At 62.2% G+C, this 27,214-nt stretch overlaps 1 protein-coding gene across 2 annotated transcripts in view; it reads left to right on the top strand.

Annotated features, from left to right (window-relative positions):
* The window catches only part of Shank2 (SH3 and multiple ankyrin repeat domains 2), a 300,166-nt gene that overhangs the window by 16,325 nt on the left and 256,627 nt on the right, over positions 1 to 27,214 (top strand). For both annotated transcript variants that reach the window (XM_070009648.1, XM_070009647.1), the window contains exons 2-5: positions 3,623 to 3,845; positions 15,907 to 16,110; positions 16,802 to 16,873; positions 17,781 to 17,889. In XM_070009648.1, the coding sequence (XP_069865749.1) occupies positions 3,639 to 3,845; positions 15,907 to 16,110; positions 16,802 to 16,873; positions 17,781 to 17,889 (592 nt within the window). In that variant the 5' untranslated portion in view covers positions 3,623 to 3,638. The remainder of the gene's footprint in view (positions 1 to 3,622; positions 3,846 to 15,906; positions 16,111 to 16,801; positions 16,874 to 17,780; positions 17,890 to 27,214) is intronic.

Here is a 27,214-nt window from a genome sequence, read left to right as displayed (position 1 = left end):
TGGGACTGCGTGTTCTCACTCCACAGCGCTTGGCTGTGTGCGACGGGCTGGTGGCCGCTGTGCCTGGCCGGGGACCATGGTCTCCAAGGACAGCACAGCTGGAAGGCTCTGGATCCAGGGCCTCCCTCCCGAGAGGTGAGCTCAGCAGCCTGCAGCTGCCCACCGGGAAGGGCCTTCCTGTCCCCACGGTCTGAACAAAGCAAGAAAAGCGGCATTCTGCTGGCCAGGGGCAGCCCTTCCCACAGCCAGGGTGATAACAGGAATCAGCAGCACCTGCCAGCTTGGATGCGGCCATTACAGGTGACCGCAGGACGGGAGGGGCACACGGGACTGGAAGCTTCCTTCAGACTCAGGACTAGGAGTCCCTTGAGGGCACCCGGGGTCTCCAGCCAGCCTCCCTCTGCCTGGCCTCCCACCCCGGCCTCCGTCCCACTATATTCCTGGGTCCTTGGGGGTGTGTCCCATGGGACCCCGCCGGTGCCCTCCTCTGCCACGGGCCGTGGCTTCCTCCACCCATTTGCAAGGGGGGCTGTTTCCCTTTGCACGGCGGAGACCTCCCGGCCCCCCACCCCGTGTCCCGGCTGCAGACCCCCCTCAAATCCCTTTCCTGTCAGTTCTCGCGTCGCCGGCCGGTCCGTCTTCTCCCTGCCTGTGCTCGAAGCCTTGCTGGAGGCGAGGGGTCCCCCCCATTTATCCAGCAGATTGTAATTGGGTGTATCCAGTGGGCTGCAGCACGCCCCAGACACACCCGGCCTCCTTCCCAGGGCCTGTGGGCGCGGCCCACCCCGCTGCGTGAGTCTGCAGGGGCGGGGCTCAGCACCCCCCCATCGCAGGACTCTTAATGGGGGGTGGGGGTCGGGGGGGAGGAGGGAGGAGCCGCAGACCCAGCACCTGTGGCACTGGGGTGGAGCCGGGCAGCTTTTACATGAGGCTCCTGGGAAACGGGGCGCTGGACCCGGTCTTGGCCTCTGCAGCCTGACTCCTTGCTCTCAGTTCAGTTCCCAGGGCCGGAGCCATTGTTCACGGTGGGAGCCGGTCAGCCAGGCCCACAGCACCAGGGGCCCTGCTGCGGTGCAGAAGCAGCCCAGCCTGAATCACAGTCCTCCCCGCGCAGTCCTCCCGCATCACAGCCCAGCCTGAATCACAGTCCTCCCCACGCAGTCCTCCCGCATCACAGCCCAGCCTGAATCATAGTCCTCCCGCATCGCAGTCCTCCCGCATCGCAGTCCTCCCCACGCAGTCCTCCCACATCACAGTCCTCCCGCATCGCAATCCTCCCCACGAAGTCCTCCCGCCCGTCCACTCGGCAGTGACTGTCTCAGGACCGTGTGTTCAAGCGCAGAGGCAGCGCCTGGCCTCCTGGCCTCCATTCCAGATTCCCGGGGACCGCCCTCTCCCTGAGGTTTGACTTTGTTTTAAATTTTATTTTGTGCCGGCATGAGGACTTGAACCCAGGGCCTCACATGCTCAGTTTCCTTTTTTAACTCACGGCTGCTGCTCTACCACTTGAGCCACAGCGCCACTTCCAGCTTTTTGATGATAGGTTGAAGATAAGAATCTCCCAGACTTTACTTACCAGGGCTGGAGTGGGGTGTGTGTTGGGGGACTGGCCTTGAACCTCAGTCCTCAGATCTCAGCCTCCTGAGTAGCAGCTGTGAGCCCCAGGGCCTGGTGCGTTTTCATGTCTGACCAAAGCGTGTGCACGTTTGCTGGGGAGGGACGTATCTTCTCCTTTTGCTTTGAAGATGAGCAAGTTTTATACGTTTGAGTGCAGAAAATAAATACTCAGGCCGTCATGCAATCCTCTCCCTCCCCACGCCTTTGAAACCCTCTTTGGAGGAAAGCCTTTCAGTATTTAAAGCCGGGGGTCAGCGGGCAGGTTCAGGACTGCCTGACACATGAGGTTTTGATCGGCTGCTTTTCAGCCTTCCTTCACCCGGGGCCAGCGGAAGCACTCATGAGTAGGAACACCTGTTGGAGGCGTTTGGAGACTAATGAGTCAGGTTAAGATCTGATGTTCACTCAGGGCAGGTTAGCTGCCGGATACCCAGTCTTTGTGGCAAGGGCTTTACTGTAGTTTCCCCCCTCCTTATGGATAGCTGCCCCAGCAGGCCTGAAGCAAGCATGCGTACCAAGACATGGAGCTCCATGGACCGAGGCTTATAGCTCTGTCTTCCCTGCAGAGAGAAACAGGCTGAGATCGGCCGCTCGCTGGGGTGGCACGTGCCCCCCTGGCTTTTCCTTGGGGCCGCACCGGCCATCTTTCCCCTCTGCCAGGCCTTCGCTGCAGCCTGGTCCTAGGGTGTGTGTGCCGGGGCGGGGGGCGGTCAGGGGACCAAATCCAGCAACCTGCAAGACAAAATTGCACGGCCCCAGCTGTGTCTGAGGGTCAGTGGGCATGGGGCCCAGTTGCGTGCCAAGCGAGCTGTCTCTCACCGTGTGTAACCACTGTGAGTCTGCTGTGTGTGTGTGTGTGCACACCGTGGGAGTTGCTCGGAGCAGGGCCACCGGGCTGTGGGCTCCCCACGCTCTCATCATCTGTGGGCAGCCTCTGTGGCTCCCGCGCCCAGCCCACACGCCCAGCCCAGCTGCTGCTTCCAGTTGCCTCTCCCCGTCCTGCCATTGGTGCTGCGGGCCAGCTGCTGGGCCGGCCCAGGGTTTCCTGCAGCCTCTGGGCCTGGCGGCGCTGCACCTGCGCAGCCTCCTGACAGCTGAGCCCAGCCCCGGGCAGCAAGCGCGGGTGGATCGCGAGTCCAGTGCCTGCCCAGCGCAGAGGGTGAAAAGCTGAGGGACAATGCCTATGCCCAGAGTTCCGGCCCCACAACTGGACCCAAAAACAAAACAAAACAAAACAAAAAAGACTCATGGACTTTACTGCCCAGGGTTGTTTTGAAGTACGATCCTCACACCTCAGCCTCCTGAGTGGCTCGGATGACAGGCGTGAGCCACCGGCGCTCGGCTCTTCAGAGTCCTTCCTGCTCCCCCTGGAGTCCAGCTCTGGAGAGCTGTTCCTGGCCTTGACCGTGAAGGTTGGCTTCTCCGAGCCTTTGGCTGGTTCGTGACAAAGCCGCTGCTCTGCCCTCCATCCTGGGGCCCGGCGCCCCCCGGAGCCCCGGGTTATTGCTGCTGGTCCACCCAACGCCCGCCATTATTCCTCTCCTGCCACCCTGTCCTCAGAGACAGGCCTAAGCGAGCCGTTTGCCTTGTGTGGGAGGTTTCAAACTGTGCACCCCTCGGATGGACACAGTGGCTGTGGCTAGAGCTGTGGCCACACAGCTGGCTGGCTGCGCAAGTGGGGGCCTCGCAGCATCGGGGCCAGAGGTCAGGGACTGTCCGGGGGCCCTCCCCTCGGCCTGGGCCCTGTGTGCCCTCCCCTCCGCCCAGGCTGGGGGAGGGAGACGCTGGTGGATTCGTGTTGCCTTTAGAACACACACACACACACACACACACACGCACACACACACACACACGCACATACACACACACACACACGTACACACACACACACACACACACGTGACCCTTGGCCTGAAGCCGCACGGAGAGACCCCCTTTCCTCCGATCTCTGGGAACCCCCGATTGGGTCACATTTTGTTACATCGTGCATTCTCCTTTTCCTCAGCAGCGGCTCGGCAGCCATGCCGCGGAGCCCGACGTCCAGCGAGGACGAGATGGCCCAGAGCTTCTCTGACGACTCCGTGGGCTCGGAGTCGGACAGCTCCAGGGGGGAGAGCACCTACGACACCATCCGCGCCGTGGCGGACAGGCCGGCGGGCGCGCGCACCGAGGAGGCCCAGGGCCACACGCTGGTCATCCGCGTGATCATCCAGGACCTGCAGCAGACGGTGAGACCCGGTGCCCGGCAGCCTCCAGCTGGGGCCTCGTGGAGATGTTCCTCCTGTCCTCCCACAAACCTGTGCTCCTCCTCCAGCCGGCCTCCCCTCCCCTCCCTTGTGTCAAGCTTCTGCCCCCATCCAAGCCTCACCGAGCACCATGTGGCAGAGGTGGGGGGGGACGAGGGGCCGTGGTGGTGATGGGAGCCAGGCACTGGTGCTCAAGGTGTCGGGCCTAGCACCCCGGGGTCCACCCCTTGGAAGAGCAGTGTCCCGACCCAGCTTTGACAGGTAGGGCCTGCACGTGGGGGTCAGGATACCCCAGAAAGGTCTGGAGAGCGATGGTAGCTTTGGGTGTGCGTGTGCACACACACATACACACACAACCTGTTTCTTGGGGGTGCAAAGGTATTTGCTATCGCTGACACCACGCTCTCGGAGTCCCGGCAGCCCGCCCCCGCCAGGCGTGGGTGCTGTCCGGCAGTAGCCGTCTTTTCGTCTGTTTGGCCCGGTGTTGGCTGGGCGTCTTGGAGAGGATTTTGTGGCTGTATTGCCTGTTTTTGGATGAGTTCCTGGGGCAGAGCGGCTCAGTGAACGCAGCTGGCCGCTGGCGTTGGTTGTGTGTGGAGCTTCTGGTGTGGATTCGGTTGTGCACTGCAGAGCCTCCCTGTTTCCCGTCAGGGGCTGGCTAGCGTGGAACTGAGGCCTGCGTGGCGCTGCTATAACCCACGTTCTCTCCATACGGCCCACCTCCGCCTTCCCGTGACCCAGGTCCTGCGTGCTTCGGCGCTGTGCTGGAGAGCCGGTTATAATGGCAAAATACCCACCCACAAGGCAAAAGCCATGGTGCTAAGTCCACTGAAGCAGCGTGTCCGTCTCGTGAGGGTGGCGGGAAGAAGGCAGGCCCCTCTGTCTCCCGTGGAGTTACGTGTCTCTGCGCCACTGACCGTGAACACGCAGACAGGACCGGTTTGGGGGTTACGGGCAAGCTGTCTTGACTGGGCGTGAACCACGCATGTTCCTCTGCGTCCGTCTCCCCGGTTGGTGGGCTGCGGGCTGCGGCTGCGGCCGGGCCACTCCGGGTGCCACTCAGAGGTGCCGATTCAGCTTCCAGGGACCGTCCCCTGACCTGGCCTCGGCCACTGGGCTGGAAAGGCTTGGGATCGGCCAGAAAACGCACGTGGCTGTGGGTTCTGTTTCCCTCATTCGGAGTTCGTCCTATGCTCGTGGCTGGCTGTCTGGTCCGGGCAGCGGTCCACGCCCCGTGTGAATGGGCGTCTGTGCGTCTCCGCTCACAGTCCCCGGTGCCAGGCTGTGTGCAGCCACGCACACACGTGAAGCCACGCACACGCGTGAAGCCACGTAGCCCTGGCCTCGTCCCCAGCCGTCCTGGCGGGCGTTTGCAAGCAGTCTGGAAGCTGAACAGAACCGGGCGTTTTCCCTGCCCTCTGTGGGGAAGGCCAGGCACACGGTGTGGGGACCCCCCCCCCGCCCCGACAGGAGGCTGCGGAGTGTGACATGGGGGGTGGGGGGAACAGCTCTCCCAGGACATGCCAGGCTTTCTGGATCGTTCCCCAGTACCAAAGATGAAAGGGGGAGGCAGGGGAGGAGAGGGGTCTGGGAAGGGGAGGGAGAGGGAGAGGAGGTGCGTCACTGTGGGCAGGGATGGTGGGACACCGCGTGGCCCAGGGTGCCAATGCCCCCACCCCGCCCTTCCTCCCCTTCCTGAGCGAGACCTTCACCAGGTGGGGGCTTGCTCATTCCTGGGGGGTCTCATCTGTGTTCCCTGTCACTAGAAGCCCCTGGGGTACGAGGGGGCTTCATAAAGGGAGCAGCCTTGGAGGGGCCCGGCTCCCTTCCCAGGAGAGTGTCTCTGGAACTTTCTTCCCTTCATGTGCGTTGTTGGAGACAAACAAAGCTCCTGGAGGCTGAGCTCAGAATCCCACGGGCTGAGTTCCTGGGGACAGAGCAGCGTTGTTCCGCGTGCGGTCTCCCGTGTACGGAGTCCTTTGTCCAGCGGAGACGCAGACAGTTCTGGAAGCCCGCCCGGAGCGGCAAGGCAGCCAGCAAGCTTGGGCCTGGGCCCTGCCCTCTGGGGACGGTCCTGGAAAGGCGGCCGGCTGGCCTGCTGGCCCTCGGGGATCTCTCGGACCCTGCTGGGCTGGCTGGATGGGGCTGTGGGTTTGGAGGGCTTACAGGGGACAGCGGTGGACAGTGCTGGGACTATGCAGGTTGTGTCTGGAACATTCCAAGTGCATGATGCAATGTGGTGCTGGCACCGGCCCGACAACTTGTCCTTTCAAAAGAAGTGACCGGTGCCAAAATCAATACCAGCAGAAGGGAGCGCTTCTGTACTTTGCCCTTTTGGAGGAGGGGACGAGGCCAGCGTGGGGCGCACATAGTAGGTGCTTTGGGTCCCCATTGGATGACAGGTCCCAAGGAGCTGGAAGGCTGAAGCCTGATCGGGCTGCCAGGTTGGGGTGGGGGGGCTCGAGTGGGGCCTCACGGCCCCCCCAGCTCAGCCCCAGGCCCCGGTGCTGGTGTCTGCGGCCCTGGCTCGCTGGCAGGGGTGCCAGGGCCCCACCATCCCCTGGCACACACTGCAGGAAACTGCTCTCGCCGTGGTTCTGTTCATGGTGGAACCCTGGCAGTTGGGGATCGCAGAGAGCGGGGGTGGGGGTGGGGCTGCTGGGTGCTCCGGCCTCGCAAAGACGATTCATCGCCACTCTGTCCGTCCCGTCCTCTCTTCTTCCCTGTTCCCTCACCGTCTCGGACTGCACCTCCCTCCCCCTCCTCTCCGCTGTCTCTTTCCCAAAGTGGCAGCCCCCCCCCACAGTCTCTGCGCCTCCAGACCAGCTGCCGAGCCCCCCACCCCTGTGTCCATCCCCTGCAGCTGCCGAGACCCCCACCCCCGTGTCCATCTCCTGCATCAAGTGGCCGTCTAATAAACTCAGCTCTCTGACGCGCCGTTGGCCTTGGGCCTGTTGGGAGACTGGTGCCGGGCTTCAGGAGCAAGCAGGCTCCCGGCCCCTCCTCTAGGTCCTCAGCTGCCTGCGCTGGCGGGGCTTGGGCTGCCGCCTACGCAGAGGCTGACGGTCAAGGCTGGACTGCCTGTCCCGGTCCAACGTCCACAAGATGGCCGCCGTGGTGAGGGCATGTGACCCCAGAGGTGACCCCAGGAGGTGAGAGCCAGCGCTTCTAGAAAATAGGCAGCTTGCAGAGCTGTGGAGGGTGCTGTCTGTCCATCTGTCCATCATCCACCGGCCATCCGGCTATCCATCCACCATCCACCCACCCATCTGCCCATCTGCCATTCGCCCGTCCATCAAATATCATCCATTCACCCACCTGTTCATCCATCCATCCATTCATCCATCCACACTTCCATCTACCCATCCCTCTATCCAACCCGTCAACCATCCATCCACCCACCCCTCCTTCCATCCACTCATCTACCCATCCATCCATCCACCCACCCACCCATCCCTCTATCTACTCACCTGCCTTTATTTGTTGTTATTGGTCATGGGACTTAAACTTAGGGCCTGGGTGCTGTCCCTGAGCTTTTTCGCTCAAGGCTAGTGCTCTACCACTTACCACTTTGAACTACAGCACCACTTCTGGTTTTCTAGTGGTTCATTGGAGATAAGAGTCTCCCAGACCTTCCTGCCTGGGCTGGCTTCTGAACTGTGATCCTCAGATCTCAGCCTCCTGAGTAGCTGGGATGACAGGCGTGAGCCGCCATGCCCAGCTGGTCAATGTTTTTTAATTCGTTGTTGTTTTTATGAAGGTGACGTGCAGAGGAGTGGCCGGGACATAGGTGGAGAGTACAGTTCTTCCTGGACGTGTTGCCGCAGCATCTCCCAGGTTTCCCTCCCGTCCTCACTCATAAGTTGTGCGGTTCATTTTCCACCTAGCGTCCAGTGAGGACTCCGGCTGCATTTGTTTACCCTTTGTCCTCCATTTCCATGCCCCCCTCCTTTCCTTCTCAAAGACAGACAAAGGAACAAACAAGACAGAAAGAAAAAACAAATAGTCCTCCGCTTCCTCCCTCCAGAGGCAGGGACTCAGGATGCCCCACTGCCGCCCTGGATGGGGGTTGGCAGTGGGTAGATGTCACTTAGCAGAGAGACTCGTGTGGACGGAGCAGCGGGAGGAGGGTCAGCTCGGGGAGTCTGACCCGGGCTGTGGATGCTCCCGTGGGGCCTGCCGCTGTGGAGACGGGTCTCACACGCCGCTGTTTACCAGGCTCAGGCTCTGCCAGACGCTCCCTCAGCCGCGCGGAGTAACCATCAGCCCGGTCTCCACCGGGCGGGCGTGGGAAGCCATTTAACGTCACACTTGAACTTGTCTGGTTGTGTCGCTCACGGCCTGGTGGCTGCAGCAAGCGTGTGGCCCTCTGTGAGCTTGCTGTCTCTGCGCGGCTTGGGGGCTGTGTGGCGCGCGGGCGTGGCCCGGCGTTCACGGGCAGTCCTGGCTCCAGCTCTAGAACAGGGTGGGGAGAGGAAGGCTTCTTGCGTTTTATTAGGGCATGCCAGCTGCTCAGGGGCTTTCCTCCTGACACTCCCCCCTGTGTTCAGTGAGCCCCTGCCAGCCTCCCCCCTACACCTCCCCCTCCGCTCTCTCCCAGTTCCTAAAGCAGTTTCAGCAGCTTCACTGCTGTGTTTTCAGATGCACGTCTAGCATGTTTCGGCTTCCCTCACCCTCGTTCCCCTCCCCCCAGCCTCCCCTCTGCCCTCACTGTCCCCTCCCCCCCAGCCTCCCCTCTGCCCCCTGCTGTCCCCTCCCCCCCAGCCTTCCCTCTGCCCCCCCTGCTGTCCCCTCCCCCGCCAGCCCCCCTCCCCCGAGGGAACAGAGCTCCATCCTCACATCTGTCTCACAGTGGCAGTCGGGACCCAGGTGGACGTGTGTGTGGTCAGACGCCGCCACCTCCTCGCTGTGTGTACTTGGAGGTGTCTCTGAGGCTCAGTTCCTCATCCAGAAACCTGGAGTGACATTACCATGTGCTGGAGGCAGTGGGGTCAGAGCTGCTTCTACATGAAGATCAGCAAAGGTTCAGCATTACCACTGCCCATCGACAGCACCGTCACCACCACCACCAGCATCTTCACCACCACCACCATCACCACCACCATTACCACCATCACCATCCTCAATACTACCACCATCACCACCATCATCACCACCACCACCATTACCATCACCACCATCATCACCATCACCACCATCACCACCATCACCATCCTCAATACCATCAGCATCCACCACCACCACCACCACCATCACCACTATCTTCATCCTCAATACCACCATCATCACCATCACCACCATTACCATCACCACCATCATCATCCTCAATACCACCACCATCACCACCATCATCACCACCACCACCATTACCATCACCACCATTACCACCATAACCACCACCATCATCAATACTACCACCATCACCACAATCATCACCACCACCACCATTACTATCACCATCCTCAATACCACCACCATCACCACCATGACCATCACTACCACCACCATCATCATCCTCAATACCACCACCATTACCACCATCATCACCATCACCACCATCATCACCACCACCCTCCTCCTCAATACCACCATCCTCCTCAATACCACCACCATAACCACCATCATCATCCTCAATACTACCACCATCACCACCATCACCACCACCATTACCATCACCACCATCATAATCCTCAATACTACCATCCTCTTCAATACCACCACCACCATCACCACCATCATCATCCTCAATACCACCACTATCATGACCACCACCACCATCACCACCATCATCATCCTCAATACTACCACCATCACTACCATCACCATCACCACCATTACCACCACCATCACCACCATCACCACCATCATCATCCTCAATACCACCACTGTCATGACCACCACCACCATCACCACCATCATCATCCTCAATACTACCACCATCACCACCACCAACATCACCACCATTACCACCATCATCACCACCATTACCATCACTACCATCATCATCCTCAATACCACCATCCTCCTCAATACCACCACTATCACCACCATCATCACCACCACCACCATCACCACCATCATCATCCTCAATACTACTACTATCACCACCATCATCACCACCACCACCATCATCATCCTCAATACTACCACTATCACCACCACCATCACCACCACCATCATCACCACCACTATCACCACCATCATCCTCAATACCACCACCATCACCACCATCACCACCATCATCATCACCACCATCCTCCTCAATACTACTACCATCACCACCACCACCATCACCATCCTCAATGCCACCATTCTCCTCAATACCATCACCATCACCACCACCACCACCATCACCACCATCATCATCCTCAATACTACCACTATCACCACCACCATCACCACCACCACCATCACCACCATCATCATCCTCAATACTACCACTATCACCACCACCATCACTACCACTATCACCACCATCATCCTCAATACCACCACCATCACCAACACCATGACCATCACCACCATCACCACCATCACTATCATCACCACCACCATGACCACTCTCATAGTCACGCTGCCTGTCATCTTCATCCTTTTCCTGGTGGTCCTGGGGTTTGAACAGTTGAGGACTGGGCAGGCTCTCTACCACACGAGCCATGCCTCCAGCCCTTCCTTTTGCTCCTGTAGTGCTTCAGGTGAGTCTGCTATTCTCAGAGGGGCAGGCAGGCTGCAGTGCACCAGCTTTTTGTTGGTTGAGATGGAGTCTCAGCATGGGCCAGGATGGGCTCAGACGTCTCTGGGAAGTGACGGGGGTGGTGGGGGGGAAGGGGGGAGAAGGGGGGTCACATGCCTGCAGGAGAGGAGAGGAGGGGGTGGGGCCCGGTCTCCAGAGCTCCACTTGCCAGCCCTGCTCGCCCCGCCCCGCCCCGCCCCGCCCCGCCCCCCTCCCGGCCTTCCAGGTGCCCTGTACCTGGCATTCCCACTCACCTCTGTCCTGTGTCCTGGGTTGCGTCCCTGGTGCTCCGCCCAGTCCCGTGTGGCCGCCGCGGCACCCCCTGCTCCCTGGCCAGCGTGGAGGATCCGCCCCGCCTGTCCCCCGTCAGGAGCCGCTGGAGGCCGGGTTGTGGCCGCGGGCTATGGGCTGAAGGCACCCCTCCCTGAGCGTGTGTGGAGCGGGAGCTGGTCTCTGTGGGATCTGAGCGTGTGTGGAGCGGGAGCAGGTCTCGGTGTGATCTGAGCGTGTGTGATCTGAGCGTGTGTGATCTGAGCGTGTGTGGAGCGGGAGCCGGTCTCGGTGGGATCTGAGCGTGTGCGATCTGAGCGTGTGTGATCTGAACGTGTGTGATCTGAGCATGTGTGATCTGAGCGTGTGTGGAGCGGGAGCTGGTCTCGGTGGGATCTGAGTGTGTGTGATCTGAGCGTGTGTGATCTGAACGTGTGTGATCTGAGCGTGTATGATCTGAGCGTGTGTGGAGCGAGGAGCTGGTCTCGGTGGGATCTGAGCGTGTGTGGAGCGAGGAGCGGGTCGGTGGGATCTGAGCATGTGTGATCTGAGCGTGTGTGATCTGAGCGTGTATGATCTGAGCGTGTGTGGAGCGAGGAGGGGGTCTCGGTGGGATCTGAGCATGTGTGATCTGAGCGTGTGTGGAGCGGGAGCTGGTCTCGGTGGGATCTGAGTGTGTGTGGAGCGAGGAGGGGGTCTCGGTGTGATCTGAGCGTGTGTGGTCTGAGCGTGTGTGATCTGAGCGTGTGTGATCTGAGCGTGTGTGGAGCGAGGAGCGGGTCTCGGTGTGATCTGAGCGTGTGTGATCTGAGCGTGTGTGATCTGAGCGTGTGTGATCTGAGCGTGTGTGGAGCGGGAGCTGGTCTCGGTGGGATCTGAGTGTGTGTGATCTGAGCGTGTGTGATCTGAGCGTGTGTGATCTGAGCGTGTATGATCTGAGCGTGTGTGGAGCGAGGAGCTGGTCTCGGTGGGATCTGAGCGTGTGTGGAGCGAGGAGCGGGTCGGTGGGATCTGAGCATGTGTGATCTGAGCGTGTGTGATCTGAGCGTGTATGATCTGAGCGTGTGTGGAGCGAGGAGGGGGTCTCGGTGGGATCTGAGCATGTGTGATCTGAGCGTGTGTGGAGCGGGAGCTGGTCTCGGTGGGATCTGAGTGTGTGTGGAGCGAGGAGGGGGTCTCGGTGTGATCTGAGCGTGTGTGGTCTGAGCGTGTGTGATCTGAGCGTGTGTGATCTGAGCGTGTGTGATCTGAGCGTGTGTGGAGCGAGGAGCGGGTCTCGGTGTGATCTGAGCGTGTGTGATCTGAGCGTGTGTGATCTGAGCGTGTGTGATCTGAGCGTGTGTGGAGCGGGAGCTGGTCTCGGTGGGATCTGAGCGTGTGTGATCTGAGCGTGTGTGATCTGAGCGTGTGTGATCTGAGCGTGTGTGGAGCGAGGAGCGGGTCTCGGTGTGATCTGAGCATGTGTGATCTGAGCGTGTGTGGAGCGGGAGCTGGTCTCGGTGGGATCTGAGCATGTGTGATCTGAGCGTGTGTGGAGCGGGAGCTGGTCTCGGTGGGATCTGAGCGTGTGTGATCTGAGCGTGTGTGATCTGAGCGTGTATGATCTGAGCGTGTGTGGAGCGGGAGCTGGTCTCGGTGGGATCTGAGCGTGTGTGATCTGAGCGTGTGTGGAGCGAGGAGCGGGTCTCGGTGGGATCTGAGCGTGTGTGGAGCAAGGAGCGGGTCTCGGTGTGATCTGAGCATGTGTGATCTAAGCGTGTGTGATCTGAGCATGTGTGATCTGAGCGTGTGTGGAGCGGGAGCTGGTCTCGGTGGGATCTGAGCGTGTGTGATCTGAGCGTGTGTGGAGTGGGAGCTGGTCTCGGTGGGATCTGAGCATGTGTGATCTGAGCGTGTGTGATCTGAGCGTGTATGATCTGAGCGTGTGTGATCTGAGCGTGTGCGATCTGAGCGTGTGTGGAGCGGAAGCTGGTCCCGGGGATGACACGCGTTTGCTCAGCGGGCCTGACCGCGGCTTGCTGGGCCTCCTTGGGTCAGGGTGAACAGCCACGCGGGCCTCGGCCCATGGCAGGTGACCAGTGTGTTCTTTGGGTCCTGTGTTGCCAAACCGAGCTGGCTTGGCCTGCACCCTGGGTGGTGAAGTCACAGAGCTGGCTGGGCCCCGGCTGTGGACACGCGTCCTCTGCGTCCCTGGGCTCCTGGGAGCACCGTCCAGCGGCCTGCCCACCCCGTGGCCTGCCCACCCCGCGGCCTGCCCACCCCGCGGCCTGCCCACCCCGTGGCCTGCCTACCCGTGGCCTGCCCACCCGTGGCCTGCCCACCCCACGGCCTGCCCACCCCGTGGCCTACCCACCCCGCGGCCTGCCCACCCCGTGGCCTGCCCACCCCACGGCCTGCCCACCCCACGGCCTGCCCACCCCACGGCCTGCCCACCCCGTGGCCTGCCCACCCCCAGGGCTGCCTCCCTCTGCTGCTGTGTGCAGACTTGCCCGCCCTGTGGTAGCCCCTCCTCTTGGCCCATCCCCTCTGCAGAGACCCCATCTCCAAGTGGGTCGCGTGTCGGGGTGAGGTGGTACATGATTCCGTTGCGGTGGCCTGGCCAGCTATGTGGAGACCTAGGTTTTCATGGCCAAATCGGGGCAGCTTCCAGCTTGGCAGGCTTTCCAGGGAACACGTGTGTGTGTGTGTGTGTGTGTGTGTGTGTGTGTGTGTGTGTGTGTGTGTGTGCACATGCATGTGTGTTGGGGGTGGGACACACAGCCAGGTCTTTCTGACCTCTTAGGTCCTGTTCTTTCTAGAAGGTTCTCCTTGCTCTGGCTGTGTTAAAGCAGGCTGCTGGGGGGCAGAGCTGGGTTCCGTAGCATGGCGGTGCCCTGGGAGGGGACGCAGGCCGAGCCCCCCCCCCCGCGGGCCTGGGGGTGGAGTGTCTCCCCGGACCGCCCTCCTGCCTCTCCATCCCAGGGAACCTGAGCCGGGTGGCTGCCTGTGGCTTCACCGCAACCCAAGAGCAGCGGTGACGATCCCTGGCCCCGGGGGGAGCGGGTGATCACCTGAGGAACTGGAACTGGAGATGGGCAGATTGCCTGCGGCCGCACCGCACCGCATCTGACATCCCTCCTCCTCTGTGACGCCTGGATTTCCAGAGAGTTCTCACCCTGCAGGGAGGGGAGAGGCTCAGGAAGGTGGGGGAGGGGCACACAAGAGTGTCCAGGTCCACACACGGGGTGTGGGCTTCTCTGGTGGGGATGCCCTCCGCCAGACCGTGTTCCTGGCCAGGGGCGTGCGTTAGGTCCGGAGGGGGCAGTGAGCAGGCCCCTCCCCATGGAGAGCTGAGTCTGGCCCAGCCCCTAGCAGCTCAGTGGTGGAGCGCTTGCCCTGCATGCGTGAGGCCCTGGGTTCGATTCCTCAGCACCATAGAAGCAGAATGAGCCGAAAGTGGCGCTGTGGCTCAGTTGGTAGAGCGCTCGCCTTGAGCTGAAGAGCTGAGGGGCAGCGCCCAGGCCCAGAGTTCATGCCTCACGACTGACCCAAAAAACCCAAAAACCTCAGTCTCGAAGTTTTCCCACAACGCAGCCTTTGCTCTTCGAGACTCACAGACCCACGTGGCTGGCCGTGATCGGCATGGCCCAGCCCCCCAAGGCCTGCTGCTTTTGTTTTGCTTTGTTTTGTGTTGTGTGTGCTGTGCGTGCCAGTACTGGGGCTTGAACTCAGGCCTGAATGCTGTGCCTGAGCTTTGCATGCTCGGGGGCTCTGCCACTTGAATCACAGCTCCACTTTCAGATTTTTGGTGTTTCATTGGAAGTGAGAGTCTCATCTACATCACGGCCCGGGCTGCCTTTGAACTCTGATCCTTGAATCTCAGCCTCCTGAGCAGCTGGGCTTGCCGGCGTGAGCCAGCGGCGCCCTCGGCGGTGCTGTTTTGGGAGTGTGTGCGGTTGGCGTCAGGCCCACGCTGCATGGATGAGTAACCGATCATCCCCGGCAGCAGTGGTCAGCCTTCAGCGCAGCTGCGCGTCACGGCCTTGCTGTTTGCTTTGGCGGTGTGCACGCCGCTCTCGAGCTTCTGTACTCAGTCACAAAAGCTCTGTGGGTGGACGGTGACCCTGTGTGGGTGTCCACCCGTGTCTGAAAGGTCAGACAGCCCCACGCCAGGATGAAGTCACTGGGCAGCACATGGGCCTCTGGACATGGATGGAAAGCAGCCGTGTGTGCGTAACGTGTCCTGACTTCTCGTTCCCCGAGCCTGCAGCAGGACAGCTATTCACAGAGCACGCGTGCGTGTGTGCGGGCCAGGTCCTGAAGACTCTGTTCAAAGTCCATGGGAAGAAGCAGGGCCGCGGTGGCTCGCGCCTGTCATCCTAGCTACTCAGGAGGCTGAGAGCTGAGGGCCACGGTTCAAAGCCAGCCCAGACAGGAAAGCCCGTGAGACTCTCATCTCCAATAAACCACCAAAAAGCCAGAAGTGGCGCTGTGGCTCAATGGTAGAGAGCCCCCCTTGAGTGGAAAGCACCCAGCCCTGGAGTTCAGGCTCCAGGACTCACACATAAAAAGAAAATAAGTGTGTAGGAAGGTGTGCAGGTGTTATGTTCAAGCACTGAGCCGTTTTACACAAGTCTGTCCCAGTGCGAGGACCGCAGCAGGTGACGCGTGAGTGCCGGTACCCCGGACCCCGGCCTGCTGATCGGACACTCTGGTGGGGGGGCTGGTGTGTGGGCTGTGTGAATATGAGTGTGTGCGTGCCGGCCTGTGTTCTGTGTACCCCGGAGTGTGTGGAGCGCATGGGCAGCAGGTGGGCAGGGCAGGCTGCGGGCAGGAAGGAGTCCAGTGTGGGAGGAGGCCCGGCCCTGCCTAGGCCGCTTGGGTCTGACGAAGGTCTCCGTCCACCCAGGAGCACGCTTTTCTCTGTGGCCAGAGAGCCCCGCGAGATCCCATGCCCGGCCCAGCCGCTGGAGGGCCGGAGCGGCATGGGCCCGCTGGCTTGTGCCCCGCGGGTGTCTGTGGCTCTCCGCCACCCTGACCCACGTCTCTGTCCTCCCGCAGAAATGCATCCGCTTCAACCCGGACGCCACGGTGTGGGTGGCAAAGCAGCGGGTCCTGTGCACGCTCACCCAGGGGCTGAAGGATGTCCTCAACTACGGGCTCTTCCAGCCGGCCAGCAATGGGCGCGACGGCAAGTTCCTGGATGAGGAGCGGCTGCTGCGCGAGTACCCGCAGCCCGTGGGCCAGGGCGTGCCCTCCCTGGAGGTACTGCCGCCCGGGTGGCTTGTGTGTGAGGGCCGGTGCTGTGCAGCCTGGGTGAGCAAGGAGGGTGGGCCCCCTCCTGCTCACCCAGGGGCCTCCGTGCCCCGGCGTTTGGGACTCTCTGCCTTACATAGGCAGAGATAACTGAAGCACCGTCCACTGGTGATCAGCCCACCTCTGCCCTTCCCCTGTCCTCACCCCTGCCCAGGGTCAGAGGTCACCTCATAACATATAAGGGGTCAAGGGTCATCTCAAAGCAAATCAAAGATATTTTCCTACTCAGGGGAGACCCCAGGGACTCAAGGTGCTGTGTCAGGAATGGGGGATGATGTTACCATGCCACATTCCTTGGAGTCCTCCCCGGGGTGGCCGGTGGTCAGGGCACAGACTCTCCTCCTCTTGCAGCCCTGGGAGTGAGTGCTGCAGTCTGGAGCCGCTGCAGCCATTCTGTGCTCCCGGCTCTTCATGTCGGAGCCGTGTGGGGCGTGTGAGGCCCCTCCTGCTGGAGGTGGTATGAGGGAGGGAGCGTCACACGTTCCACTGCATGGCCCGGTGCGCTGTGTGCGGGAGGACTCCAGCTGTTCCCCGAGCGCCCAGCGTGCTGTGGACGGCCTTCCTGAGACGTCCAGGCTCAGGCCGTTTCCTCTGCACAGTGAGGTCTCATCTCTCTTTTCCTCTTCTGTTTCTGGACCAGTTTCGATACAAGAAGCGGGTGTATAAGCAGTCCAACCTGGACGAGAAGCAGCTGGCCAAGCTCCACACGAAGGTACACACACGGGCGCACCTGCCCTCCGGCCGCCAGGATGAAAGCGTGTGTGCGTGAGCTTAAACACAACCCGCCCGCGAGTGGCGTGAGAGTCTCAAGTCAGGCCCGTGTCCCGCAATGCGGCCCTGGAAGGCCTGTGGGGAGAGGGGTCTGGGGCGTGAGAGACTGGTCTTCTCACATGGGGTCCTGCTCTGGGCGGATGGCGGGGGGGCAGCATCCTCAGAAAGTGGGGTGGCGGCCCAACCATATGCTGAGAGCAGGAAACCATCACCACGCCAGCTGACAGGGCCGGGCTGGGATTGTACCGCCCCACAGAGGCCCAGCAGCTGACCAGGACCATCTCACCTTGCTGTCCGGGCAGCTGGCTCTGGAGGTGAGGCGCGCAGGCCGGTGCCCGCCCCCAGGACGGGGTCGGGGGGCCTGGTGCGTCTCTGGAGCCGCAGACCCTCCAGCTGGCCCCGGGGTGGCGCCTGTGGGCAGCGGGCCCTCAGCGAGGCGGTGTGGGCTCCCGGGGCCTTGCACACGATCGGCGTCTGTTTCTCAGTTCTGCAGGCCCCGGGCCTCCGGGCCAGGTGCAGGTGGGGTGAGGGGCCTGCGTGGTGGCCCGTGGGTGTCTCCTCCCCGCTGGAAGGGGTGGCGAAGGGCACCAGTGCCACTTCCCAGGGCTGGACCCCCGTGGCCAGCTCTCCTCCAGAGGCCGCTCCTGGTCCTGTTAAAGGGGCGCAGTGGACACAGAACTGGCGCTGTGAATACGGGACAGGCCTTGTGCTGACTCCACGCTCAGCCCCGGGGGTTCCAGCTTCGGGGAGCCCTGCAGCCGGCCCTGGCCTCCACAGATGGCTGGGACCCGGTGGAGGAATGGCCTGGGCCCCTGTGGACATTTCCCGTTCCTTCCTGTCCTCTCTAGACCAACCTGAAGAAGTTTATGGACCATACACAGCACCGGTCGGTGGAGAAGCTGGCCAAGCTGCTGGACCGCGGCCTGGACCCCAATTTCCACGACCTGGAGACTGGAGGTGGGTTCTGGGTGGAGAGGCCATCCTTGACATGCCCCTGGAGGGCAGCGGGGATGGCCGGCCCGGCGTCCTGGCTGACTCGCGCCTGCACGCGCTGGTGCTGCCCCCTGCTGTCCGTGGGGCTCCCCGCAGGCCTCTGCTCGCGGCTGGCGTCCCAGGCCTGGTGGGGTGCTCACAGAATCTGTGGGCCAGGCTCTGAGGCGGGTGGGCAGAGTGGGCACCGAGGAGAACAGAGGGGCCAGGAGGTGTCACCAGGCCGTCCTGGCTGCCCCCGGGCCCCGGGGTACGCAGGGCTGGCCGCCATCCTCCTGGCTTACCGGGCAGCCTCCTCCCTGGCCCCCCGGGAGGCCGGGCGGTGCGGCCTCTGTGGTTCCGTGTCACCCGCCAAGACGTGAACGTGTGCGTCTCACGGGTCACCCGTGGGAGGGCTGACCCCCCCCCCCCCGCGGTGCTGGTCGGGTAGACACTGGGTGTGGCCACGCAGGGAGTGAACACAGGGGCATCTCCTGGGCTGGCCTCGAACCCCACAGATGTTGAGATTCTACTTGAAAAATAACGCAAGCCAAAAGAGCAGGGCGTGCGGTCCACGGGTAGAGAGCCGTCTAACAAGTGCCGGGCGCGGAATCTGCCACCCGGGTGTTGGGACGGCCGAGTCTCCTGGCCAGGCCTCCCCCTGCGCTGGGGCGCGTGCTGTCCCTTCCTGTGCTGGCCGTCCTCCAGGACAGAGCGACTGGCGCAGCGGCACTGCCAGCCCATGCGCGGAGCCCTCACCTGCATCCTGGGGCCTCGATGTCCTGGGGGGCCCCGTCTCCTGGGGCTCCTCCCCTGCCCTCTGGGAGCCCCTCGGTAGTTTGGAGGCTCCACACTGGGTTTGGTGGCTTTATCAGAGCCGTGCACTGCCTTGCTGATCTAGCCGCCCCCCAGACGTCCGTGTTCCCCGGGTCGCGGGCGGCTTTCTTCCCCGTCCGGTCTAGAGTAGGGGAGGGGGGCTGCAGGCACTCACTCCCCGGGGAGCGGCCGTCCCTGTGAACAGAACTGCCCACGGTCCTCAGCAGCCCGCTGGTACTTGTAAGTGTAAATGTTATGAAGTCATGTTGATAAAAGCAGAATGGAAGCCCAGCGCTTCCCCCACCCCACCCCACCCCAGCGATCGTGGGGCTGAGACCTCAGGATGAGGGGCGGGAGGGACTAGGATCACCAGCATGGGAGGAGGGGGAGGAGGAGGAGGAGGAGGGGGAGGAGGAGAAGGAGGGGGAGAAGGGGGAGGAGGAGGAGGAGGGGGAGGAGGAGGGGGAGGAGGAGGAAGAGGGGGAGGAGGAGAAGGAGGGGGAGGAGGGAGAGGGGGAGGAGGAGGAGGGGGAGGAGGAGGAGGAGGAGGGGGAGGAGGAGAAGGAGGGGGAGGAGGAGAAGGAGGGGGAGGAGGGGGAGGAGGAGGAGGAGGGGGAGGAGGGAGAGGGGGAGGAGGAGGGGGAGGAGGGAGAGGGGGAGGAGGAGGGGGAGGAGGGAGAGGGGGAGGAGGAGGGGGAGGAGGGGGAGGAGGGAGAGGGGGAGGAGGAGAAGGAGGGGGAGAAGGGGGAGGAGGAGGAAGAGGGGGAGGAAGAGAAGGAGGAGGAGGAGGAGGAGGAGGAGGGGGAGGAGGGGGAGGAGGAGGAGGAGGGGGAGGAGGGAGAGGGGGAGGAGGAGGGGGAGGAGGGGGATGAGGAGGAGGAGGGGGAGGAGGAGAAGGAGGGGGAGGAGGGGGAGGAGGAGGAAGAGGGGGAGGAGGAGGGGGAGGAGGAGAAGGAGGGGGAGAAGGGGGAGGAGGAGGAGGAGGGGGAGGAGGAGGGGGAGGAGGAGAAGGAGGGGGAGGAGGAGAAGGAGGGGGAGAAGGGGGAGGAGGAGGAGGAGGGGGAGAAGGGGGAGGAGGAGGAGGAGGGGGAGGAAGAGGAGGAGGAGGAAGAGGAGGAGGGTCGGCACAGGCAATCTGGGCGTGACTTTCTTTTCCACTACGGAAATTGACTTTCCAAACTGAAGAAAAGCTCCAGGCTGGGCTCATTAGCGAGGCTTCTAACAATCCGGCCTTCCTCGGGGGAGGCCGGCGGCTGAAGGGTGACCCGAGGCCCCGCTGTGCCCGCCAGGGTCAGCCGGGTGGCCTCGTCCCCGCTGAGTTCATCCTCCGCGCTGAGACGCCGGCGCTGCCCACGCTGACTCTGGCCCGACTCCCGCCCGGCCCAATTAGAAGCTCCCCTTGTCTGGTTTGTGCCCGGCCTGGAGTGAATCACTGCATGTCATTCCCCAGAAATAATAGCGTCGGGAGGAGACCAGAAGGAAGGGGTTCCCAGACCTCGTAAACCTCCGCCTGCAGAGCGAGAGCCCACAAACCACCCAGCACAGGGAGCCTGGCCGCAGACGCCCGTAAATAACTCCCCGTGGGGTGCTGGGCGTCTTTCCTGATAGAAGGAGCCCTGTTTTGAAGTGGGAACTCAAGTACAGCATCCAATTATTTCCACATTCTCCTTATTTATACCCCAGCGTTCCCCGGGAGGGAGCACCAGAGACCACAGCACACAGGCGGAATGCATGAGTTAGGTTGGGTTCTGGAGATGGGGTGAGGGGAGGGGAGATGGCTTGGGGGGAAGTCAGGGCCGGGATGAGGGGCTCGGGGTTGGTTTTCGTCTTCCAGAACCATCAGGCAGGGCTGGGCGTATAGCTTAGGGTCTGGGGTGACGGGTCCTGGCCTCCAGCCCCAGCATTGCCCAAACTAAACAACCAAATCCAGCCGTGTGTGTGTGTGTGTGTGTGTGTGTGTGTGTGTGTGTGTGTGTGTGTGTGTGTGTGTGTGTGTGTGTGTGTGTGTGTGTGTGTGTGTGTGTGTGTGTGTGTGTGTGTGTGTGTGTGTTATTTGTGTATCCTCACTCCTGCCCGGTGGACTCCCCCCACCCCCCCGTCTTGAGCAGCCAGCTCTGATTTATAGCTGAAGCCCAGGGCTCTCATTATGTGGGGGGGAGGGTTCCACACATCCTGTGGCTTTTGCAAACCACCCGGGTTTCACAGTCCTTCTGTTCACCCCTCTCATGGCCCTGTCTGTCTCCCTAGTTATTCCTTCCCAGGGTATTGGGGTGGTGGTGGTGGGTGGGTGGCGGTGGGCGGGGGGGGTGGCTGTGGGCGGTGGGGCGGCCGTGGGTGGGCGGTGGGGCGGGAGCGGGCAGTGCGGCGCTCACGCCGGCCTCCTTTGCCCAGCGCTGGGCTCTGGCTCCTCCCTGTCCACTCCTGGCATGCCAGGCAGTGTGTTTCTCTCTGTGTCACCTGTGGGTGTCCCATTTCTTTCCTGTTTTCTTTTTGCTTTTGTCGGTCATGGAGCTTGAACTCTGGGCCTGGGCGCTGTCCTTCAGCTCAAGGCTAGCACTCTACCTCCTGAGCCACAGCGCCACTTATGGCTTTCTGGTGGTTTATTGGAGAGAAGAGTCTCATGGCCTTTCCTGCCCGGGCTGGCTTTGAACTGTGATCCTCAGATCTCCGGCTCCTGAGTAGCTAGGGTGACAGGCGTGAGCCACCGGCGCCCGGCTGGGCCCTGCGTTTCTTTATTTTCTAGGCACTGAGCTCTGGCTGTGTGCAGTTTCTTTGTTTTCTAGGCACTGAGCTCTGTGGCTGTGTGCAGTTTCTTTATTTTCTAGGCACTGAGCTCTGTGGCTGTGTGCAGTCTCTGTGGCTGTGTGCAGTTTCTGTGGCTGTGTGCAGTCGCTGTGGCTGTGTGCAGTCTCTGTGGCTGTGTGCAGTTTCTGTGGCTGTGTGCAGTCTCTGTGGCTGTGTGCAGTTTCTGTGGCTGTGTGCAGTCTCTGTGGCTGTGTGCAGTCTCTGTGGCTGTGTGCAGTCTCTGTGGCTGTGTGCAGTCTCTGTGGCTGTGTGTGTGCAGTTTCTGGCCATGGTGAGCATTAGCACCCAGCTTTCCCTGTGGGTGCGTCTCCCTGGGGCCGCGGGGGAGCGTGGAGAGTGAGTGGAGCAGGCAGGCCTTTCCACGCTGTCTCTGTGGCAGTTTCCACCCGCCCCACTGATGAGCGCGTCCGGCTGCGCTCTGCATGGCTGCATGGCCCACTGCTGGGGGTTCTGGAGTCTGGCAGCCCTCTGTGCCCGTGCGGCTTTCTCCTAGCCCGTGAGTAGCACTGCTTCCACACAAAACCCGTCGCTCCTACCCGCCCGAGCCTGGCGGGGTTTCCGGCTCTACGTGGGCTGTCTACTTCAGAAGGGTTCAGTTCAGGGGTCTGGGGAGTTTTCCGTGCCCGGTGCCCTGTGACCCACGGCTCACACCGTGAAGGATGTCGGCATAAATGACGAAATGTCGTCAGCGAGTGCCAGTGCTCTGCTCCCTTTCCTTGCTCCGCCCGAGGGCGTGGGGCTGCGGGCGGCGAGGAGGCCGGCTCAGGCGTGGGCTGTCGCGGGGCGGTGGGGAGGCCGGCTCAGGCGTGGGCCGTCGCGGGGCGGTGGGGAGGCCGGCTCGGGCGTGGGCAGTCGCAGGGCTGTGGGTGGTGGGGAGGCCGGCTCGGGCGTGGGCCCACCGTTGTGGGGCTGTGGGCGGTGGGGAGGCCGGCTCAGGCGTGGGCAGTCGCAGGGCTGTGGGCAGTGGGGAGGCCGGCTCAGGCGTGGGCAGTCGCAGGGCTGTGGGCGGCGGGGAGGCCGGCTCAGGCGTGGGCCGTCGCGGGGCGGTGGGCGGTGGGGAGGCCGGCTCAGGCGTGGGCAGTCGCAGGGCTGTGGGCGGTGGGGAGGCCGGCTCGGGCGTGGGCCCACCGTCGTGGGGCTGTGGGCGGTGGGGAGGCCAGCTCAGGCGTGGGCAGTCGCAGGGCTGTGGGCAGTGGGGAGGCCGGCTCAGGCGTGGGCCGTCGCGGGGCTGTGGGCGGTGGGGAGGCCGGCTCAGGCGTGGGCCGTCGCGGGGCTGTGGGCGGTGGGGAGGCCGGCTCAGGCGTGGGCAGTCGCGGGGCTGTGGGCGGTGGGGAGGCCGGCTCAGGCGTGGGCAGTCGCAGGGCTGTGGGCGGTGGGGAGGCCGGCTCAGGCGTGGGCAGTTGCGGGGCGGTGGGCGGTGGGGAGGCCGGCTCAGGCGTGGGCCGTCACGGGGCGGTGGGCGGTGGGGAGGCCGGCTCAGGCGTGGGCCGTCGCGGGGCGGTGGGCGGTGGGGAGGCCGGCTTGGGCGTGGGCTGTCGCGGGGCGGAGGGGAGGCCGGCTCAGGCTGTCCTCAGGCTTTCCCAGTTGGCAGTGACCCGGCAGGACCAGCCAGGTGCAGGATGGCCGTGGTTTGTCCAGAGATGGTCACATGACCAGACTGGGGCTGTGGGTTTGAGGAGGACGACGGTGGTGAAGAGCCTGCACACACATGCACGTGCACACACACACACGCATATGCACACACACGCACGCACACACTCACACACACACACACACACACACACACACCCAAGGCAAAGACACACACTGTCTACCCGACTGGTGGCTGTGATCCTGACCTCTGTCACCGTGACCCCCCCCCAGCCCTCCTGAGGGGACAGTCAGTGTCCATCTCCCCTGCAGGGCTGAGCCGCCACAGAACTGATTTGAGGCCTGTCTGCCTGGGAGGATTCGCTCCCTTGCTGCATGTTATGTCTCTCCAGTCGCCCCCCGGCCCTGTGGGCTAACGCCCCCAGCAGTGGTCTTTGGGAACCCGTGGGTAACCTCCCAAGTCCCTCCAGACCCTGGAGGCTGAGGCATAGATTTGCCCCAGGACCCCTGTTGGCGTTATTTAGGTTGCTTGCTTCTTTTTGGGGTTTGAGCTGGGGCTTTGCCCTGAGGCGGGTGCTGCGGCGCCTGGACCACGCCTCCAGGCCATTCTGCATCTTAGATTACTCACATCCCTACAAAGGGAGTGCTGGGAAGACTGGCTGTTCCTCACGGCTTTGTTATTCGTGCTACTTTCCTCATTATATTGTTTTCTTTCTGGCGTGATTTCCATCTGTGCTGGGTTGAATTGCGTGCAGCCCACGGTGCTCTGAGTGGTCAACCGGGGTTTATTTACTTGTGTGTCTCTGCCTTCCCCTTCCAGAGTCTCTGAGCCATCCCCACCCCTCCCTACCTTCCAGAAGTTTCCCTACATTTGTGAAATGTTTATTGTCTCTTCTGGTATTGTGGAGTCATCCGGCATTTGCAGCCTTCTAACTCAGTGTGGGAGGCCAAGCCCTTCAGGGAAGAGCTGCTGTGGCCCTGTGGCCCTGTGGGTGCTGTGGCCCGGCTCCCTGGCTCAGAGCTCTCCTTAGCTTTGGTGTGTGTGGCTGTTGTGTCTGGCACGTGATACATGCCCGACTGCTCACACGAGGGTTTGTGTCCTGTCACTGGCTGGTGCCTCCTGGGGCCTATCCCAGAGTTCCACACCCCGGGGCCACGTCCAGGGCCACACCCCCGGGGGCCACATCCAGGGCCACATCTCCGGGGGTCACGTCCAGGGCCACACCCCGGGGGCCACATCCAGGGCCACACCCTCACGTTCAGAGCCACATCCCCAGGGCCATGTCTAGGACCACATCCCTGGGGGCCATGTCCAGGGCCACACCCCTGGGGGCCATGTCCAGGGCCACACCCCGGGGGCACACCCCCCTGTGTCTGGACTAGTGGCTGTGCTGCCAGGGCCACGCCTTGCTTGAACTCAGGGCCCGGGCACTGTCTCTGAGCTTTTTTGCTTAAGGCTAGTGCTCTACCACCCGAGCCACAGCTCCACCTCAGCGTTTTGGCAGTTAATTGGAGATGAGAGTCTCATGGGCTTTCCCGTCATGGCTGGCTTTGAACCGTGATTCTCAGATCTCAGCCTTCTGCTGGGATGGCAGGTGTGAGCCATGGTGTCCGGCTCTCTGTGGTGCCTTTTGAAGCACCTCTCCTCCTCCTGAGCCACAAAGCTACGGAGGAATTTCTAGAGAAGAGGTCGTGTGTGACCTCGAGGTCATGACCTCTGACCTGGGAGCCACAGCCACTTTCTGAGACGCACTTGTTAAGATTCCTGGATGGGTTTTAAACTGGAGAGATTTCAACACTTGAAAACGGGACGATTGTCTGAGGGGTCCGGGTGGGTTCCAGCTCGGCTGCATGGACCGAGCCGCTGCCTTGGGCCGGGCTTGGGGCTGACCGTCCACCCCTCCCTCGGGCTGACCGTCCACCCCCCTCCCTCGGGCTGACCGTCCTCCCTCCACCCCCCCTCACTTGGGCCTGGGTTGGGGCTGGCCGTCACCTCCTCCCTCGGGCTGACCGTCCACCCCTCCCTCGCGGTGCTGTCTGGCCGCCCCCCTCCCTCGGGCTGGCCGTCCACCCCTCCCTCGCGGTGCTGTCTGTCTGGCCGCCCCCGTGTGGGTGTGGGCGCAGGGTGGAGGTCCCAGCCTCACCCAGGGGTCCTCACGGAGGCCAGGGTGGTGAGTCTGGAGGCTTCCGGAACCCTCAAGAAAGCCATCAGGTGCGACCGGCAGCCCTCTCTCACGCGTGAGGTCCACACCCTTGTTTGGTGTTCTCCGCCTTCACATCCACTCAGAACCAGTCTGTCGGGGGCGGTGGTCATCCCTGACCTTGGTCCTGCCCCACATTCAAGCCCAGCTCAGCAGGGGTGGCGACCCCAGCTAAGATGCCTCCATCCTGGGAAGCGCTGAGGCCTCATCTCCAGTGTGGTCTGGATGGCCAGGCTTCTGCATGGACTGGTGTGGGCAGCCGGAGAAACCAGCCCGAGTCGGTGGCTCACGCCTGTCATCCCAGCTACTCAGGAGGCTGAGATCCGAGGATCACGGTTCAAAGCCAGCACAGGCAGGAGAGGCCGTGAGACTTCTGTTCTTTTCCTTTCCCCTCCCTCCTTCCCTTCCTCCCCTCTCTCTCTCTCTCTCTCTCTTTCTTTTGTTGGTCATGGGGCTTGAACTCAGGGCCTGGTTGCTATCCCTGAGCATTTTATTCAAGGCTAGTGCTCTACTACTTTGAACCACAGCACCACTTCCAGTTTTCTGGTGGTCAGTTAGAGTTAAGTCTCATGGACTTTTGCCTGGGCTGGTTTTGAACCACAATCCTCAGATCTCAGCCTCCTGAGTACCTAGGATTATAGAAGTGAGTGACCCGTGCCTGGCTTGAGAGTCTTCTTTCTAACCAGCAAAAAGCCATACGTGGAGCTGCGGCTCAAGTGGTAGAGCATCAGCCTTGAGCAAAAAAAAAAAAAAAAAAAAAAGCTAAAGGACAGCACCTAGGTCCTCAGTTCAAGTCCCAGTAGCACCAAAAAGAAAAAAGGAAACCGGGGTTGTGTTGTGGATTTACCTGGGTCCAAGCCACGGAGCCACACCTGTCTGAGGTTGCGGTGGACGGTGGCCTCCCCCCCCCCCCAGTCTGTTGGAGCTGACCAGCTCCCGCTTTGGCCCTCCAGTGACCCACGGTGGTGGTTTCCCCAGGGCAGGGCTCCCGTCTCTCACCCTGGGCGAGCAGCTCCTGGGGTCTGCGGGCCCTGCCTCCTCTCCCAGCGCACGGCTCGTTCCCGAGGGCACGCATGGAGCCCCGGCCTCGGCCGCCTGCGTTCCCTCAGCCATCACCAGGCCCAGCTTTGCCCGCTTCCTGGTCATTTCTATGTCCTCCGCACTGAGGTCCCTCAGTGGTCCCAGAAAACCACCTGGGGCTGGTGCTTCACGCCTGTCCTAGCTACGGAGGGCGAGACTGGGCCGATCTCCGTTCCAGTCCAGCCAGGGCAAAAAGTCCTCAGTAAACTGGTGTGGTAGTGCGGTCCCGTCCTCCCGGCTACAGGATGCAGCAACAGGGAGGTCGAAGTCCAAGGGAGAGCATTTAAAAAAAAAGAAAAGCTACAGGTGGTAGAGATCCACCTTAGCAAGCACAAGGCCCTCAGTGTAAGCCCCAGTACCACCAAGAATAAGTACGTGGATAAATGAGGCTCATGAGCCAGGACAGACAGACAGACAGACAGGCAGGAGGGGTGCCACTCCCGTCAGGATTGTGTGCGGTCGCTGGACCGGGCCGCAGAGCACAGGCCGGCCCCAGGCCGTGACCCCACGCCGCCGGCCGTGACCCCACGCCGCCGGCCATGAAGTGCCGGCACGCCGGGGCCTGCGGTAGATTTAAGAAGACTCAGAACAGGCCGCACTTCTGGATAAGTGCTTGTGTGAGTTAGAAATAGTCTCAATGAAGGTGATGCTGGCCACCCTGGCAGACAGGGCGATGCGTCAGGGGAACGTCGTGAAGGGAAGGACCCCCCCTCCCCCCGACCGTGTGCTCTCGGTGTGCGCGAGGTCGGGAGGCCCCTAGCACCGGCCTCACCGGCCACAGACGTGTGAGCTGTCCTGACACCAGCGCGCGTCTGCTGTGC

Source organism: Dipodomys merriami, unplaced genomic scaffold (genome assembly GCF_024711535.1).
Source record: "Dipodomys merriami isolate MVZ:Mamm:240054 unplaced genomic scaffold, mDipMer1.0.p SCAF_78, whole genome shotgun sequence".
Taxonomy (NCBI): Eukaryota; Metazoa; Chordata; class Mammalia; order Rodentia; family Heteromyidae; genus Dipodomys; species Dipodomys merriami.
The sequence above is the reverse complement of the archived record's forward strand: the minus strand, read 5'-3'. Positions and strand labels throughout refer to the sequence as shown.